The sequence below is a fragment of the Phlebotomus papatasi genome, chromosome 3, assembly GCF_024763615.1.
Source record: "Phlebotomus papatasi isolate M1 chromosome 3, Ppap_2.1, whole genome shotgun sequence".
NCBI lineage: Eukaryota > Metazoa > Arthropoda > Insecta > Diptera > Psychodidae > Phlebotomus > Phlebotomus papatasi.
The window spans coordinates 33,257,900-33,278,315 of NC_077224.1; the positions used below are offsets into that span (position 1 = coordinate 33,257,900).

Here is a 20,416-nt window from a genome sequence, read left to right on the forward strand (position 1 = left end):
TTGTGACAATCATGGTAGGAAGAAACATCCTCCACAACTTTTTCTTAGTTTTTGGAAAATTCCTGAATGAGAAGCTTTCAGACTTTCATACGTTCTATGAATAAAAAACCGCGTCTATATCTGTTTACAAGGGGATGAAAATGGAATTGAAGGTTTGTGCCATCACCCACACATAAGCTTTCAAGAAGCTTTATATATAGAATCATTGAGGGAATGCCTAAAAACTCATATGCATTCAAGGACTCCCTCTCACAGTAGCAAAACGAAATGAAGCTGTATGATTGTTATTCAGCGACATCATCATTTTACGCAAAGCCCGTCTATTCCCAAGAGATGAAGACAAAAAGGACAACTGTTTAGGGGGTTGGATATGTCCAAAAAGTGACAAAGATTTATTGTCTGACTGCAAGAAATTTGTCTCATGATACTCAAATCTCTATTTGGCATCCCTTGTAAAGCGTCAATTTCATCTACTCAAAATCCCTTTCTTCAAACCATATTTCTATACCTCAACATGAAAATACACTTATTAAGCATCTCCCAGCGATAAATTATCTCAAATTAATTGAAAAAGGAAGCAACTGACATTTTTTGCGGAAAAACAGCGGATAGGATTTCCTTTTATTTAGATAATTATTAAACATTGAAACCGGTAGCATTAAGGCATCTTATACTATTTAAATCTGGATTAAAAATAAAGCAGTTCCAGCACTACTTGTTGTATTATGGATTAACATTTGTTTATGCTGCCGTTGATGACATTATTTGCAATGTTTAATTCTAAATATCCTACTAATACGAGATGTCAGTGATTAGTTTTTTAAATAAGAGATTAAAAATTAAATACTTGCGATGTACGTTTTTTGTAATTATCAGTTATTCTGTTTCATAACTGAAACGTTTAAAGGAACACATCTGTATATAAATGCATATCCAGTTCATCTTTCAAACACAATTTTTTTTTGTAAAAAATCGAAAAATTCTAGTTTCTAAAGAAAAATTTTCAAGAAAATAAAAAAAAATCATAAACATAATAAATTAAGAAATTACTTACTTTTTTGGACCATTTTGGCAGGCACTTGTCCTTCCTTGGACCAAAAAGAGAGATCCACGATCTGCATTGAGCAGTATTGAGACATTTTGAAGAATTTTGTGGCATAGAGACCTCACATCGAGTTCATTGCAGATGTCTTTCACCTGGGAAAGCATTAAGATTAGCGATCAGTTCCGCATTTTGACGACACCGTGGGATTACTTGAACCCACATCATGGGACATATTTCATTGACCTCACGACGATACCTTACCAATTCAAAGATGAGCTCCTTCTCATCGAGGAGCTTGAGTTCATTGCGTGACAATCGCTGAGGACGCCCCCAACCACCTGCTCCTCCTGAAACGCCCGCCACAAGAGCTGTGCTACCGGCGGCACCCTCATTCTGGCTGCCAACACTGAGGAACGTCGGGGTGCCGTCGATTGTGTTAACAATGGGCTTCAGCAAGCCCCCTCGCTCAAACTCATGAGCTGAGATTTTTCTACCAAAGAGAAGAAGCATGGAAAAAATATACATTATACATGTGTGTGTCATTAACCTCGCTAATTTAGCCTAAGAAAAGGTCGGAATCCTGAGTAATTCCAATTCACTTGAGCTATTTCTCATTTCCTCACCCGCTCAACCAGTAAAAGACCCTCACCAATAAAATTGCCCACATTTGCTTGACGCTCTTTCAATGGAATTTACTCAGTAAGTGGAAAATTTTCCTCAAACAATTTTCTTGACATCTCTCTCTCTCAGATTAGTATATCCTTTGGAGTACTACCAGTTAAACAATCAAGAAGTTTTTCATGCAAATTGAATAAAGTCAATAGTATAACTGAAATGATCTCAAAGATGTTTGCACTTTACAACAATTCCCTCAAGAATTCCACAGAGTTTCCAACTCTTTAGAGGATATTCCTTCAACAATTTCTGTAACAAATTCATTAAAAGTGCTAAAACTTCATTTTCTGAAAATCTTCTCTGATAGCTATGTTTCGCAATAACACGAAAGTTTTAGATTTTATGAAAGGATAATTTTTCAAAGAGCGCATCGTTGTTCATCTCTTGAGAGATTAATCTTAACGAACCCTTTCCTCTTTTCAAGAATTTTCAAATTTTATGACACAATGAAGTTATAATGCATGTAATTTTCCGTCGCAATCTCTTTTGTGAAATACTGAAAGCTGCATAACTTATACCTTACGATAGAAGTTTTCTTAAAGAAAAGGGTCTATAAAATTGCCAGTTCATAACCAGCTTTAATAAGTTGGGACCTAACAAATATTCTTAAATGATTTTCAGCCTAATTGATTGGTAAAGAAAATTTTAACCTTTAGCTCAGTAAAACCAGAGAAAATAATGGACACTGTTCTGTATGAGACATAAGGATAATTTAACGGATTATAGGCCTAGTCTTAAAATCGGTACCTATATTAAGCTGTATTTTAGTGTTTTACCGTTAATAGCATAATTAAATTGACAGTCAAATCCTTACTGCTTACTAGTCAAAACCATTTACCGATTTTCCCGTTTTAAAAAAAATACCACCCGCTTTTTGTTTCATTGATTTATTTTATCGAGAAAGATAAGTCATTTACGGATTTTTTATCAATTCATTACTCATTTAAAAACCTTTCTAAAAAATACAATTTTAATCAAATCGGTTGAAAAACAATCCCTTCAGAGTGTTTAACTTTGACTTTCAAAATTCAAAATGGCGATATTCTTAGGGTATAGATAAAAGTATAAAAGAAAAAGGAAGAAACATCTTGAGATAAATGTTTTTTGTTGGAAGTCACCGAAGACTAGAATCTGATATATTTTATCGATTAAGATACGGGTTAGTGGCAAATTGAAAAACAGCGGATTATACATGGTACTACTTTTTTGAGTTTGAGTTCGAACAGTAAAATAATAAAACATTTATTGTAAGCCCTGATGGGGCTCACTGAACTAATACTATAACTTATTAAGGGAAAATGGGGAACTGAAGGTGCCACCCATCTTTCAACTTCCTCGGAGTGAATTGTCCACGACGACTGATGCTCACTCACTGAAGTACTAGTGGTAATTGCCATAAGCAACAAGAGCACCATAATAACAACCTTCAGCACCCGCCTAGGGATGATGTGTTGGGTGTTTCATATAGGAATGAAGGATTAGGATTGGTGGGTTTGGTCGTCGACTGGGCTAACAACTGTCGAATGGGCATACGCTCTACATTCTGAAGCAATTAACCTTAATAAAAAATTTCTTAATTCTTGATCGCATGTCATTAATAGGTTTTGGAAAAGATTAGATCTACTTTGATCAAAATTGACAATCTTTTTCCGTCATTTGCGGACTGTCACCCTCAATATAAATCAAAATCTAAATTTAAAATAAAAATTTCCATGTAAGATTAGGTTAAAATCATTTGTATACAATACGGAAACCTCCTTTTGACAGAAGGCGACAAAAAACATCAAGACGCGAATGTTTGGACAAATTGTAATATTCAGTTAACAATCAAAATTATTCAACCACAAATCTAATTTCGTAAAACAGAAATGGTTTGAAATGGTTTGTATGAAAATATATCTGAGAAAATAGGATACGGTTTTATATCTGTTTTTATTCAAGCTTAAATTTAAAGTTTTGTTAAGTATCAACTTATAAGTCAACTTATAAGTTTTAAAAGAATCTCTTTTATGGACTCTTCAATTGCAACGTTGCGATTGGAATATAATTTAAGGCGCCAAAGCAACTTGAAAGAAATTCTGATTCATATTTTTATGGATTTGTCACATTTATACCAAAAATATTTGCAGAATTCTCTTGCAAAACATTGAAAATAGGATTTATTTTATTTGCAAAACATCACATTTTTAGACATATTTCAAAGGCATTTTTATCGACCCAAATTGTACAAATCTCTTTGATGTTATATAGTATCTCGTTGAATCCTTTGTATATTAAAAACCATTCTATTTTTCAAGATAAACCAATATTCGATTGACAAACTATAGCACGATATATTATATATTTTATATTGTTAACATCACAGAACAACGACAAAGGAAGTGCTAAATTTGAGAAAATAAACAACCAAGTTCAAATTTCCTCTTTTCATTGAATTAGAGTCAATGATCGGAGCGTGTCTCTCATTCCCAATGCGCCCATAAATTCAATTATAGCACATCCTCTTTGGAGTAATTAGGCGAATGGCTGATAAATGTCTCTCACCTGACGGGGGTCGTGGCTCCCGATCCGCCACGCGATGAACACGCGCCGGAGTTGTAGGTGGGTGATGACATTTCGGCCCCAGGCGTGGCATGATTGACGAGCCACGCATCCACCACCTGACGTGTCGCCTTCCGGATGAAATAATCCTGCGTAAATTCGGGATTCTCATCCAGCCAGGCCTCCATGCGAGCGTACTCAGCATCGTAGCTCACCTGCGTGTCGGGCGCGGGCAGCTGCAGTGGCAGGGGGACGCCGGAACGAGTACCAGAGTCCGCGCCCCCCTGCTCGGCGGGCATTCTGTTTTGAGGCGCGTCTATGCTTCGCAGGTGTAAGCCTATAACGAGACAGAGAAAATGTCCTTATTTAAATTTATTCTTCCATAATGTATTCTTAAGATTACATAAATTAAGAAAATACAATTTAAATGAAGAAAATTCGTGATAAAGATAGAATGAAAATTGCTAATTAAAAACCATTATTTTTATTTTAGGGTAAATGTGTCAAATTTCGATTAGTTTGTAATTGTCCACTTTTTTTATTCCTCAATTTTTCATGAATTTTTAGTTTTTGTATTAGAAATTACACAATGCAAGAAATAACAAAAAATGACGCTTTTGCGAACGGGATGGTGTGAAAAAGACTTTGGAAGTATTCCGGAAGGGCAAGATGAGAATCAAGGTGACCGAAATATTACCCAAAACTATGTCTATGTTTCACTAATTTTAAAATGTATTAAAAATGATTTTAGAGAAAACAAAGACGATAAAATTTTAACCCTTTAACGACGAGACACTTTTTACGGACTGAAAATCAACAATAAAAATTAAACTGGGAAACATAATCAATGATAAGTCTTACATCTCACCTTAGAAAGTCCAACAGAGTCTGATTCGGTGTATTTTGTGGTTCTATGAACGATAGGGACAAAAATAGCCCAAAAATTTAAGTAATTTTTCAGACTATACCAATGAATAATATTTTTCGCTTTAATGAGAAATATTACGTATGAGTATTGTAGTTTTTATTGCCAAAAGGATTTTGTTTAAAAAAAATTGGAAGTATAAAAAACAAATAGAATCAATTATGAATTTGAGAATTTAAAAATTCGCCATTTTTGAGCTTAAATATTTACTACGTAGCAAATAGCTAGAGACTTACAAAAAAATATTCTAGATTCCTTCAACCTTCTACTTTACAATTATGTACAGACATAAGAAACAAATAGTTTTAGGTAGTCAGGAAAAATTATTTTCTTTATGGAACACCGGTGTTCCAATCGTCTTTAACGTCTTTAACTTAAACCTGCAAGGTTCCAAGAAAAACCCTTTTCGAAAACAAAATTCAAATTCAATTTGAAATGAAAATATTAGATTTCAAACTTAAGGCAGGGGTCTAACAAGCAACTATGCCGAAATTTAGTACAGTTACCCAACAATTTTGTGTATGGTAAATATTTGAAGAGTTTGAATAGTTAGGATTAATTGTGAAAAAGAAAAATATATTTATTCTATTATATTTTTTTTATCTAATATGATAGATGTCTAATCGATCGAGACCTATCAATTAAAGGATTTATAGCAGAGAAATTTCCGAAATATCCTATAGGAATTCACAACTGGAACAATCATACACAAAAATTGGAAAATAATGCCTAAATGTAGTCATGTATTTATAATTACAATAGAAAATATTAAAAAAAAAGAAATATATCTTTTATATTAAATATAATATCCTTGAAAAATTAAAAACTTTACTCAGAGAGCTCGAAAATTCAAATTTACGATATTGATCCAGTGCTTGCCTAAGCTAAGAAACATATTAAACGTAAAAGTTTATTTTATATTTTCAACGCTTTTTCTAAATAAATTTAGCATGGATTTAGAACTACAAATTTTTACGTCAATAAATTTGAAGTTAAAATATGTTGGCACTATAATTTTTTTTATAGAAATTAATAGTTTTTTTTTCATTAAAAGGAACTGTTTTAACCACATAAACATTGTAATAACAACTTTGATGCCGTCGGTCGTCATAAAAATTCTGCAAGAAATTTCTTATTAATTTGATTTAATTTTAAATCTTGCAATATTACTTTATATTTGTTTCTATATATAGAAATTTGTACTTCATGTTATATCTTTTTAATTTAGTAAATTTTAATTTTATTTTCATAAAATACAAATATATAAATAATTTTAACGGCTCAAAATATAAAAACGAATAAGTCGCGATGAAAGATCGACTTTAAAATATAGCAATTTCAAACCGAAATTTTACATTCTGAGTATAGAATTTTAAGATTAGAAATTCCCATAACTTTGGGAATTATTAATTTTCCGTTATTATAATATTCACAGGGAAGGTAGAGGGTATCAAAGAGTACCCAAAAAGCGAGACAATCGACTTAGGGCAGAATCACATTGACAGTAAAATGCTCACCGTCACCGTCAAAGCCCTCACCGTATTTCGTTGATTTACGCATTTTCATTGCAATTCTTACGCAAATTTTCCATTACGATATTACCTTGTCTCATACTCGGTGGCACTAGGTGAAAATAATTTAAGAAAATTGAAGAAATAAAGCGAAAATGCGATAAACGGTGAGCAAAAAAAAACTGTAGGATTTTTTTGCTACAGTTTTTCGTACAATTTTTTTGCTCACCGTTTATCGCATTTTCGCTTTATTTCTTCAATTTTCTTGTATTATTTTCACCTAGTGCCACCGAGTATGAGATAATGTAACACGGTAATTGAGAATTTGCGTAAGAATTGCAATGAAAATGCGTAAATCAACGAAATACGGTGAGGGCTTTGACGGTGACGGTGAGCATTTTACGGTCAATGTGATTCTGCCCTTAATTCGACTAATATTCTGACAAATCGATTTATAGTGTTTTCGCTTTTTAAAAAATAAGACTTTTATTTCAAAACAATTCGTTTCAATTTCCATAAATTGAACGATTTCATTTACAAAGGCGCACTAAATGTAAAACATAAATTCTTTTATTGATTGATGCCATTTCGATTTTATGCGCAGAAAATGGTGAAAAACAACGTCTAATATTTCAATCATGTGCTTTCAAAATTCATGTATGAAGAGTCAAATGACTCTCTCCTCCCCTTACTCACCCTCCATAATCATTCTTTTATTAACCTATGCGAGGTTTTGGTATAAATTTCACGAATTTTCTGTTTCTATTTCTGGTCACCGAATTGAATTTTATGACACTCTGCAGGGTAATTGCACCTATTTTTGGTCTTGCCTATAAATGGAAGTTTGATTGAATTATTTACGATGCCAATTGAAACCCTCCTTTTCGCTGTCTCTGTGCCCTCTTTCACATTTGTCTCAATGGGGACGCCGGGTGATACCGGGCGTCTCCATGGGTTACATCACTTGTCGCTTCTTGTGCGGTGTCTAATTTAAAATGCCAAATACCTCGACGACAAATGTCCTGTCTCCTTAAGTTCTTCTCTTTTATATCTTCACGTACAAAATGTTATACATTTCTTTTTCTCTTACTGAACCTTTTCTATGTTCGTTTCTACCAAATATCTCTCATTTCTTTTTGGTATCATATGTATTAGCGTGTTGACATCTTTGGGTGTCCAGCAAAGCATGTTTGGCATATTGCCAGATTGTAACTTCCCTTCCGTCACCATGATACAATCACAGAATTATATTAATTCAATTATGAAGTATGAGAGAGGGAATCTGAGAAATACAAGCAACAGACCAAAGAATCACCAAATTGCTCAATTTCGAAGCATATGAGACACCCAAAGAAAACAACTGGAGGTACGATAAAAACTAATCGACACATCAACTTGATGATTTATCTGACACAACATCCGGCACTTTATAGACACTCAAATCTCCTTTTCCTCTCAGCTCTTCCTATGAGGAAGCTTACCATTCGCCTAGACTGGACAGTTTTATAAACATTGTGTGCTGGTTGAATGAGGACACAAAAGTATTTTATGAAGTGCATGCCGAAAGCCTTTGTCACGAAATAACTTTATGTGCTCCCCAGAAAGGGAGAAGGTCTAAGGGGTTACCCAATGCTTATTTATAGATGGTAGAAAGATCACAAAAACACAATGTGGATTGCAAATTTTCACTTAATACTGACTTCATAAAATTAACAGTCCTTAGGGGGCTATAGCATAAGAATCCTCTTTCAATTTCACACTCAGTTGCCCCCTAAGAGATTTTCTTACACAGCAATTCCAGACAATGCGGAAGCAAAAAACAATCGTACATGCTAAAACAATGGTAAAAAGCCCTTTACGATGATGAGGGTATATCACCACTTAATAAAACACATTTTCACATCCAACCCATAATTACGATAAATCTCTGTGTCTGTCTCTTGCCAAAATTGAACCATCATTCACTCATTCAAGTGAAATGATGAAATTTAATTTTATCCCCCATATCACCCACCTCCCCGTAATTATATATACATATATAAACTTTTACCCCAGTCCTTAAGTCCCCTTCTTTCACGTCTATTGATCTTCCCTTTGAACAACACGCGCACATAATTAATAAATTGAAGCATATTCTAGATTGAGTGATTTCCTTGACGCATATTTTTTCTTTCACCAATACGAGGACAAGGCCGAAACCATCCCCGCATCTATCACACCCTCTCCTTGGGAATCTATTAAATTTTTTAATGAAAGCACCTATAAAACCAAATTAATTGCACCCAATCTCGTACATATTATTACCCAACTTGGAGGAGTGACTGGTGTGATGGCTCCATTAGAAACTATTTAAGCAACATAAGTATGCATTTCGTCAAGATCGTAAAGCCAAATGGAGCGGCAATAATAAAATTAAATGCATCCGCATTTCATGAACAAAAAAAAACACATTATGAAATATACTTTACGACGCCACGTACATAATAGGAGAACTTAAAAAGAATTAATTGTGCGATTCTAAGAAAGAAAATCTCTCCAGTCTACTTCTCTAAAGCTGTGCATTTCAGCTAAAAGTTATTTATGGAATAACTATATATAATATAGAGTAAGAGTATCCTAATATGGTAAGATGGGTAAGATAAACCACTGTAATGTGCTTTAACTTAGTTCATAGCCTAAAAATTCTGTATGGTATATAAGAATACAAAAATACAATTTTTCTAGGCTATTCAAAATTATAGGGGAGGCTGGGACAGCTTCATGCAGTTGAACTATTTTTCGGGACTCATTTGCTAAAAGAATTTGAGCCATATTCAAGCTAAATATATTCCGCTAGTTTCTCTTGTGTATTGACCATCTGAAAATATACAAAATAATTTCTAAATAAATCATTTTTCGTCCTAATAATCTTTATTTTCGAAATACCCTACACGCTAGTACGATTCCTTTTACTTAGTCGTGCTTCTTATAAGTAAAAAGGCAAATGGTCAAGAAAATCTTCAATTTGTACTTTTGTAAATAGATCTTATTTTTTATTTTTTAACAAATTTGCAAAGGGTTAAGAAATGTTGAAAAGTTATATCGATTTTCCAAGATTCCCAATTATTCCATTTGAGAATCTGTTTATTCTTGTATTCAATTTTTACGAATGTTAAAGATTGCCCTACAAAGCCGTATGGGAACATTTGACCGTCAATGAATGATCAGTCTTAAGCAACCCTAGTTCTATGTTAATGCTGTGAGACGGAAATTGGATTTCATGATATATTTAATTCTAAGGATTTTGTAATGGATTCTATTTGAGATTCTATGGATTCTGGCAAAAAAAAAGTATCAAACTAACAAAAAAATGGGAATATTAAAATAGATTACAGATTCATGTATTATTCTTAACAAACAGAACTGCCTTGGAAACCAGTGTAAGCTCGAAATAAACCAAAAGTGAACTAACGAAATAAGGGAAACTACTTTGTGAGAAAAAACTCAAAAAATGTATAGAAAAGCTTTGTATTTTTGTGGTATTGCCTCTCTAAAAAATATAATTTCATAACTTAAAAAATATACTATGTCATTATGAACATAAATTTGTTACCGCACTATTGTTTGAAGTCACCCGAAATAAAATTTAATATTGCAATTTCATTAAGTTTTGCACTGACGTGAAAAGGTTGATCCAAGTTCTCAAACTTCTTTAGAAACGATATAATATTATCTTCTTAACATACAGCTTTCCTGTTTCCTATTATGTCTAGACATAATTAATTTCGTTTAAAACAACAAAGAACAGTGCATTTCCGCAAAAGATATTAAATTTCTTTGACGTGGAGGAAATTTAAATTTTAAATTATCTAAATTATAGTTATTCTCCACAATATTTGCTTACATTCAGGCACCACAAACAGTTCAAACAGTACAAGAGTATACTATCTCTAATTTAATTTTAATTAAAAATGAAGTGATTCCTTTTGTATATTAAAATATTTCCAAATAATAATTTTAATAAAGTGAAATCACCAATAAAAAATAATTTTATGGGGGGTACAAAAAAGATCTGGTTGTTTTTTTTTTGTGAAAATCCGAGTTTTATTAAAGAAAATTAGAAAATATTATTTTATTCAAAATATTGCCTGTATGAATAATATAAAATAGCAATATATTTTTTAATTTTTTTAAAACTCGAATGAAAATTTACAAAGTATTAAAACCTTTTTTCCACAGTATTTTATCTTCATCCTGGTTTCACATTTAATTATGATTTCCGAGCGGGGAAATCAGAATGTTGAGAAATAAAGAAGACTTCTTGCTTCTCTCGATGTCCACTTTATTCTATCCAAAATTGTGTTTTTACATCTTATATAACTTTTGAGCCACTGCTCAAGATCTTTGTGATTCAATAGTAAAAATAATGAGATCACCATTTCCTTGTGACTCATTGATGGGTTCTCTGAATTTCTCCCTTTTAACTTGTCCAAGTGCGGAAGGCAATAAAAGTGTCAACTTCTTTTAATTTATTCTCAACTCTAATGAGTCTTCAAGATTTTAAATATGAAATGGAATTATTAGGGTGTACAAAAAATAAGAATTCAGTGGTGATCATACAAACATGATTGAACATGATATGACTTGACTTAACTATTTGTTCATTCAAATTTTAATTTTATGCAAAATAACCATCATTAATGAGCGTTCAAATTGGGAATTTGTTGAATCACTCAATATTTAGAATTCAATATATATTTATTGATAAAAAAGGGTCAATGGTCCACAAAAATTAGTTTAAACTGATCTAAAGTTTTCCAAAGCGTAAATATGTTTTCGCATTAAAAAGTTGATAAAAATCGCATTAATATACTTTTAATGAAAAAGTCACAAAAGACAAAATTAGGAAAAGGTTATTCAAAATTTGTTATTTTGTAGAATAACTGTGTGTGATGTTAATAGATTTTTTTTCTAATTCTAAGGCTAGATCTTAAAAATATTACATAAAACATGGAATATCAAATAGGAACCATATTATAAGGAAGTGTGGGGCAGTTTCAAGCAGATTAAGTTTTCTTTTTACCTACACTGATAAAAAAGGGGGTGTGATTAACTTTTTTTTCCTCATAACTTTAACACTTTTTAGGTGTAAAAATATATCAACATTTTTAATGTTAATTTTACACCTTTTTAAGGGTAAAATTAACATGAAAAAGGGTAACTTTAACCCCTAATACACCTAAAAAGCATAATATTTACACCGATTTCGGATCAATACTGCATGGTAAAATAAACATTTCCAGAATGTTATTTTAACTTTTTCGGATTTTTCTCAGTGTATTAGAAGCCAGTGGGTCACCGGCGACGAAAAAAGTAATTTTTCTATCTATTTACAGAACAAAATAACTTTTTAGTAAAAAAAAAGTTTTGTTTCCGATCACCGGTGACCTATAGTCCTTAAAAGATTGAAATCATTTCTTAAACTTTCATGAACTGTAATTAAGATAATTCAAATGAGTGGCTCTAGGATATTAGCAATTTCGAAATATACAGCACATTCCCCAAATACTACATTAGTATCCCAAAGTTTTACATTTTCGAAAGTTATACATGCCTGATTCTACATTTGAATATTCAAAATTCAAATTAAATTATAGTGAATATTTGATTTAATTAAACATGAATGAATTGGAGGGAATTTATTATGTTTTTCTTTTACAAAATATGTTTTAACAGATATGCAATTATTTCAGGGAATATTACTTATGGAATATAACAGAGAAAAAAAATGATTCGCTTGCAGAAAATATATTTTTATTGAAAATGTATATCATCCATTTCCGCAGGGATATCCCCCTGGGCTTTTAGTCTAGTTCCTCCTCAGACGGAAGGCAAAGAGAAAATGGTAAGAGAACAAGCCAATAAAAGCATGTATTAATCAGGACGTATTCGCATCCTCATAAAAGCCATTGTTTACGAATAATTAAACACGAAGCTCAAGTTCAGAGTGAATTTTTATTGCTTTTATAGAGAGAATTATCTGTGGGGAATGACTTCTGTGTCATTTTATCGATTAGGAGAGATGATTTGCCTTACTTTTCTTGTAGCGGCATCCACGAAAACGGCACATGCTAGAAGTCTGGCCCATTCGACTCCAACTGGGTGAATTTCACCAGGAATGGAGATCTGTCCGTAGACAGATGAGGCTCAATCCTCACCCTTGTCCATCGACAGTCAATTTGTCTGCCACTGGAAACACCCTCACATCACTCATTCTTCACTTTCTTCCGCACTCACCTCCTCAGTGGAGGCGCTTGGTGTATTGTCATTAAAACTTTAAATACGCACAGAGATCGAAATCAATTTATTTAATTGCACGTTACGAGTCTCTGCCTTTCTCACACTCCAAAAATTGCCATTATATGCATTTAATTGGCGGATGTATGGGCGAGACGAGCAAGAACACTGTTGTAAATTATTTGAAAATTCTCCACTCAATTATATTCCATCTTATGTAATACACGCTGTGAATCAATCAATTTGTGGGCACAATGGAAACAATCGTAAACTTTTATTAAAACGTCTGCGTCGTATACAATTTGATTTCAACAATATCACAACGCACAAGTTTTGTGTTTCTTTTTTTTTTTTTTTGAAGGGGAAGGGGACACAAATTGTGGGTGATGGGTCTGCATTGCGTCAAAGAAATTTAAAGATTTTACAACATGACATGTTTCAAAAACATCAAAATTATTTCAATTAATAAAACGGAACTTGAAACAATTATGTAGATGGGAAATTAGAATGAAAAGCGAAAGAGGATTACAAGACTGAAGATATGGTTCTTTACCATCATACCGCCTTCTGGCAAAATTGACCCCCACAGTGTAGTAGAAAATTCACCAACCCCTCTTCATTGACGAAAACATTTTCAGCTCCTAAATTCACCAATTTATGCAGAAAATGCTAATGGACTGTGATCCAAGTGCATTAATACGTCGCAGAGTGGAAAGAAAATTGTTTGTGAGAGTGTCTGAGGCATATTGGAATAAATTGTTACTTGTTGAATAAGTTAATTAAAATTTTTTCCATCCCCATTTACAGGATAAAAGGGCGAAAAAAATCGATGCCAAATAGCCACGGCAGATGTACTAAAGTGGCAATTTAGATGAAGAAACTAATACAGTGTTTTTGCATGATCGAAGGTTAGGGAGAAAACCCATTTGCTGAAGAAAGAAGCTTTCCTTGGTAGTTTATTGCACTACTTTATAACACTCTTGAGAAGAAAGGCACTATATAGTACACTGAGGATTTTTACAAGAATATTTTAACACTATAAACCTTCTTTTTTCTTAAAGTGATTTTTTCGAATATAAAGCTTCATGTTGCATCAGATAAAAACAAAACTACTCGCTAAATTCTATAAGAATCCCATAAAATAATAGTCCGTCCCTAATATCCGTCCATAATAGTCCGGCTGCCTTTTTAATTGATCTTTTACACCTAAGTAAATAATGTAAACTTATTTATTTTTACAAAGAACAGAACACCATTGCCTATAATATTTTATCAATGCCTATATGAATTTTTCCTTTGTGAAAAAAAAAAGAAGTTCTATTTCCAGCCTTATTCCCTATTATAAAACTTTAGAAAATCAATAAATATAATAAAACACAATGACGAAGGAAAATTTGTGGTGTGCATGGCCTCACAAAAGTTTGAACAGATCTGAGTTTAGAGCTCAAAAATGGTAGAACTCAAACCAATGACTTTTTGATACAAGAATCAATTCCCCCGGTTTTTAAAGACTTTATACATAATCAAAAACTTAAACTGAATTAGTTAAAACTAGACTTTAATTATAGATTTCAAGTAAACCTGTCTCATAATCGAAAAAGAGTTGGACTCGTTCCTTCAGATATTACGGAAGAAATATCATTTTATTTAAATGAGGAGTAAAAAGCTAATCGTGAAAAAAATAAATAAATATCGTCTCTAAGCAATGTCAACTTATAGAAAAGAGGACTCTAAAGAGCGAGAATCAATATCTTTAACCGTATAGCCTATAATCTTGGAATAAACAAACAGAAAGAATCAGAAAAATTTAAATATATCTTGTTTGTTATCTCTTTATAAATTTTATATCAGCAAAATAATGCTAAAGTGTGATCATTTGAGTAGCAGAAACTGAAGATATTTAGAAATATATCATTTCTTTAAGTGTCTATGGTTAAGAATTTTTTCTTTAATATAGATCTAAGAGGAACAATAAGTCATGGTCATTACAATATTTGTAGAAACAATTTCAAAAAAGTTAATTTATATAAAACTACCCCATTATCCTCTAAGGAACTCAGTTAAAAGAGAAATACAGTAAGTGGTACAAGATTTCTGACCCTAATTTAGACAGTTTGAGAATTGTTTAAATAAATTGTGGAAGCTCTTTTCTTTTCAATCAGTGAAATATTTAAGTAAAATATATTCGGATTTGACTGGATACTATATAAAAAAAATACTTTAAATAAAAATTCAGAGTAGAAAATAAAGGAGAAAAGGCACCACGTGAAATCAATGTATATTTTACTTAAATTGTGGAAAAGCTAAATAAGATTCATACGAAAGTATCGGACGTTTTTAGCATGTTAGTGGTTCTTACATATTCACTGAGAAAAAAAGGGGGTGCGATTACCTTTTTTTCCTCGTAACTGTAACACTTTTTAGGTGTAAAAATATATCAACATTTTTTAATGTTAATTTTATACCTTTTTAAATGTAAAATTAACATGAAAAAGGGTAACTTTAACCCATAATACACCTAAAAAGCATTTACAACAATTTCGGATCAATATTGCAGGGTAAAATTAACATTTCCGGAATGTTATTTTAACTTTTTCGGATTTCTCTCAGTGTTCACACATATCTCCTCCTTAGCCTTAGTGGATTAGTAGATAGAGCACTATCTCCTACTCTAATACCCCGAGTTCGAGACTAGGTCAGTTCCAGATTTTTCCAGAACAGCCTCAAAATCGTCCAGTGAGTAAATAAAATTACAAGGTTCCCGTATTAAAAAAATTGCCTAATCGTAGACAACCCAGGAGTACCTTTCCGCAATGTGGATAATTTTTTTTATCCTCCCGATTTCTTCGAAAAAAAAAACAGTGCATTTTATTAAGTTTTCATTACATGTGAAAATTGTATAAATAAAATACATTCAGATCTTTGAAGCGGATTGGACTCGAACACATAACTGTGATAGTCCAGCCAGACACATTTCCAGTAAAGATCTAGCATTTCTACCTACCATGAGTTACACATAAAATGCGACATAGGATCGAAGGAACACATGTTTGGCAGGGATACTTATATATACAGTAGAGTTTCGCTACAGTCCATATTTGGTTCCAGATTTGACACTTGGGTCGCACTATAGTCCATGTCAGTTTTTAAAATTATCAACGACTTTTAGTATTGAAATTGCTCGACGGCTTCCACTTTCTTTGCGATTGTGGTACTTGTCCTCGCTCTCTTCATTAATGAATCACAATTATCACAACTACTCAATAAAGTTTGCCAAAAATATTAAAATAATTATGACAACATTGCATGTCGCGTACTAAAGAACATAACCTCAGTGATTTGAAATCAATGGTCGATAAATTGTGGGCTATAGAGCGATGGCCTATAGCGGGACTTTACTGTAATATCAATGAAATGTTGAAATTTATTTAATGTTTCTATAATAAAATACAAGTAACATAAAGTTTTCTTTTCACTAATCTACCATTTATTGTAAGGAAAGGTGTTAAAATTTCATATCCCAAATGAATTAAAATAGAGTGCCAATTGGTCAGGAGACAATATCTTAAGGTGCCAATAGGTACTCTTTCGGCCCTAAATAATCACAACAATTTTCTATATCTCGAACGTAAAATACAGTACAAGGGTTGCAGATTAGGAAATTGTTGTAATAACTTTTAAATAGCTGATTTACTGAACGAACACTTATTTATAAAAGAAAAAATAATATAATGCTTAACGCACAATAATTTTTGTTGTGTAAACATGATTTTGCCATTTCAATAATGCCCAACGCACAATAACTTTTGATTTTAAACATGTTTTAGGAACTGCCTATAAGAGTGAACGAGGTGACTATATTTAGATCTCACTCACTCTCACTGAAATGTCAAAAGCATGTTTACAAAACAAAAGTTATTGTGCACTGGACATAAGAGGGAATGAAATAGAGATCTAGTCATCTCGCTCTCTCTCATAGGAAATTTTAAAAGCATGTTTATAAACAAAACTTATTGTGCGTTGGGCATAAGTCAATATTTTAATCTTTATTTAATCACACAATGTAAAAATTTCTCTTGGTTTATTTTAAACTTTTTAATAAGGGTTGTAACTATTTCTTGTGAACTGCCATTACTTCTATTCATTTTTCCAAAAAAACCTTTAAATGAGCACTATAATAATAATAATAATAATAATAATAATAATAATAATAATAATAATAATAATAATAATAATGGTCCTGGGACCCCAATAATGATCCGCTATTGACCCTTTGTCAAAATGTTGAAAATTATTTAATTTATCTAGTAAAATATAAGTAATAACGTTTTTTCTGTAATATACCTTTTACTATAAACAGAGATGTTCAAATTTTATATCCCAAATGGTACGAAGTAGGGTGTCAATTGGTGCTGACACGAGTTCTTAAAGTGTCAATAGACGTTCCTTTCACCCTACAACGTTTCATAGAGAAAATTAGGCCTTCCCGCCAGGGGAGTTCGGAACATTCATTATTATTTTTTTCAAGTGCAGTGAAGCTCACTCTATGCAATCCGAGCACCTTTAACGTCAGAAAAATTTCTAGCGACCTAAAGGGGATTCGAATTCAGGACACTTCCATCATAGAGCGATTGCTATACCACTCGACCCATTGAGTACTCATTGAGTGAGCACTATGCCAAGTCTTCAAACACAAAGTGATTGTACCTCAATAAAATTTCTTTTTCTCATTTTCCATCTGAAGTTTTTTTTACTAACTTCCCTCACGATATCAGGGGAGGAAATGTGCTTAATTACCAATTTCTCAGTCACTTTTCTCCCTTTGAGCATTCACGTACTTATGAATGGGGTTAAGGAACTCCCGAGGGGGACTATACAGAGTCTAGTAAAAACAAAACAAAAAAAAAACACTTTTAGGGGGGAAAGACCCACTGAAACACCTGAAGTACCACTGTAATCGAAGTTTCATGAGGTATTTTTGGACATAATTAAATATTTTACACCGCAATGGCAATGGGATATTTACCCAGAGTGCAAGTGAAAAGTCCCCAAAAATTTTCTATCTTTCTTTCCCATCTCCCCCATTCCATCCTTTTTGGTCGTTAGCAATAAAACAAACAACCGTGGTATATGTTCGTTTATTTAAACTGGAGCTCAATGACTCCGAAGCTTGTGCCTTGTGTATGAATGACGTATATATACCGCCCCGACACCCGCACTTTACGCTTTTGTTAGTTTCAACACTTGAATCTCATATGGCACATTCGGCGTGACATTTTTTTTTGTTTTATCCAAAAAGACAAGAAAAAAAACTGTCATTGACCCATTTTAAGCTTATATTGGTATTCTTATGCGTAGAGAATTATGTTACTAGACGTACTTGTCAGATACTCACATGAGTTTGGCATTCAAATACGAAGAGATACAAATTAATAATCAATAAATGTAGCTCTCAATTGGATCCAATTGTGTGCAGATATAATTGGTAATAGGTTTGTGCATACCGGAAATGTGACATTAGCAATAAAATTCCTTGAAATAGCCAAAAGGAAATTCTATTAATCCCGTATAGTACTAGAAATGAAGTTATAGTGTCACATGGGGATTGTATTACAGGCTTTTTGATGCTAACATAATGCACTCCTTTAGTTTTCGTCCATATGCTCATGACATGATATGTGAAGGCTAAATCATTTGGCCATAACCATTTGGAACGTTTATGTTTATAGTAAAACCAGTCCAATCAGACCAATAAACTACATATTTATAACTTATTTTAATTATTCTATCAGTTATTTTAACTGAAACAAATTAAAATGCAATAATTTTGTTAACGGTTATTGCTACTAATATTCTCGGAAATTCAGCTTAACATAATCATTATTATCAACATTTAACTGTGATTTTTGGAAGTTATTTTAACTAATATCATCGGTCAAAATTCTCGGAAACTTATTCATCATTCTTATCAGTGATTCACTTCATTCACGCATAGCACAAGGACCACAGTTGGACCTATTCACTATCATTATTCTCGTAGGTATTGCCTTGAGATATTGCATACAGGTATTCACGCACATTTCTTAAGTGAGCGTATTACCAATTACTCATAAACTTAATCATTATCACAGGTAACACATACCAACCATACCAGTGATGATGCACAAAAAATGCAATGTCGCAAAACTTTTAAATATGATAAGATTGAATTGATGGTAAGGCCACCAGGATGCCTCTCGCCGTATAGTAGAAGCACCTTGATTGCATGACTGAGAAAAAAAGAGGGTGCGATTACCTTTTTTCCTCATAACTTTAAAACTTTTTAGGTGTAAAAATATATCAACATTTTTTTATGTTAATTTTACACCTCTTTAAGGGTAAAATTAACATGAAAAAGGGTAACTTTAACCCTAAATACACCTAAAAAGGGTAATATTTACACCGATTTAGGATCAATACTGCAGGGTAAAATTAACATTTCCGGAATGTTATTTAAACTTTTTCGGATTTCTCTCAGTGATGTTGAGAGTGTTCAAAGGAACAAAGAATGTATATTTATTGAAAATTTATATAGAACACACCCCTCAACCCTTAAACTAAATTTTAAGATTTTATTTTAAGCTTTTAATTTTTTATTTTAGGCTGACCTTTTACCACAATTTTTTTTAAATCTCAGTATTCTCGAGAACCAGCATGTAGAAAATATTGTAGTTTTATAAATTAAAAACGAGAGATAATCACACCCAACACTCTAATGTTTACCAGAGCAAGGCAGGGTAAAAGTCCCACCTCCAGATAGAATTGATCTGAATGACCCACATATATCTAGGCGAATGCTCTACCACTGATCTACGGTTATATACGTTCTACCTAAGACTTCTATTTGAACTTCTTGTTAATTTATGAAATGCATTTCAATTCGTGTTAAGATGATAAACTTTTGGTATATAGTTGTGTTCAGTTAAGCTGACCTATATAGATATTTGCCTAGAGTGCAAGAAGTCCTTGGGTCAACCCTGTTAGATTTTGAAATTTTTGTTCCTGTTTAATTTAATATAAATATATTTAAAATATATTAAAAATTTAAAATAAAACTTATATTTTAAATCATTTCTGAGATACAGAACTAGTATTGAAATTTATTAGACAATATATTAAGTAAACTCCAAAGCGGAGACACTCTATTTATCACATAATCGGTGGTGTAGATCATCGATAATTGTGTAGCCCGAGTAGCCCTTAATCTAAATGTTCAACAGATAAGTTCGGATTCTTTAAGACCATTCAAATCCATTACTAGAATCACTTTTGCAAAAGTTTACCCATAACTCCACCAAATTTACAAAAATTCATGAAAAAATTAATACAAACAGTTTAGATTAGAAAATTTGCAAAATAATAAAGTGTTAGAGTCGTGTTGGGAAAGTGCGTATTGCCAGACAG

The 20,416-nt window shown here is 32.4% G+C and overlaps 1 protein-coding gene across 10 annotated transcripts in view; it reads right to left on the reverse strand.

Annotated features, from left to right (window-relative positions):
* LOC129805340 (dual 3',5'-cyclic-AMP and -GMP phosphodiesterase 11) overlaps nt 1-20,416 on the reverse strand; it is a 111,166-nt gene that overhangs the window by 25,415 nt on the left and 65,335 nt on the right. For 5 of the 10 annotated variants that reach the window (XM_055853200.1, XM_055853201.1, XM_055853202.1 and 2 more), the window contains 3 exons: nt 4,265-4,598; nt 1,307-1,535; nt 1,055-1,197 (listed from right to left, as the gene is read on the reverse strand). In XM_055853200.1, coding sequence (XP_055709175.1) covers nt 1,055-1,197; nt 1,307-1,535; nt 4,265-4,560 — 668 coding nt within the window. In that variant the 5' untranslated portion in view covers nt 4,561-4,598. Of the gene's footprint in view, nt 1-1,054; nt 1,198-1,306; nt 1,536-4,264; nt 4,599-12,772; nt 13,201-20,416 lie in introns of all 10 variants that reach the window. The other 5 variants (XM_055853193.1, XM_055853194.1, XM_055853198.1 and 2 more) reach the window with 2 other exon arrangements.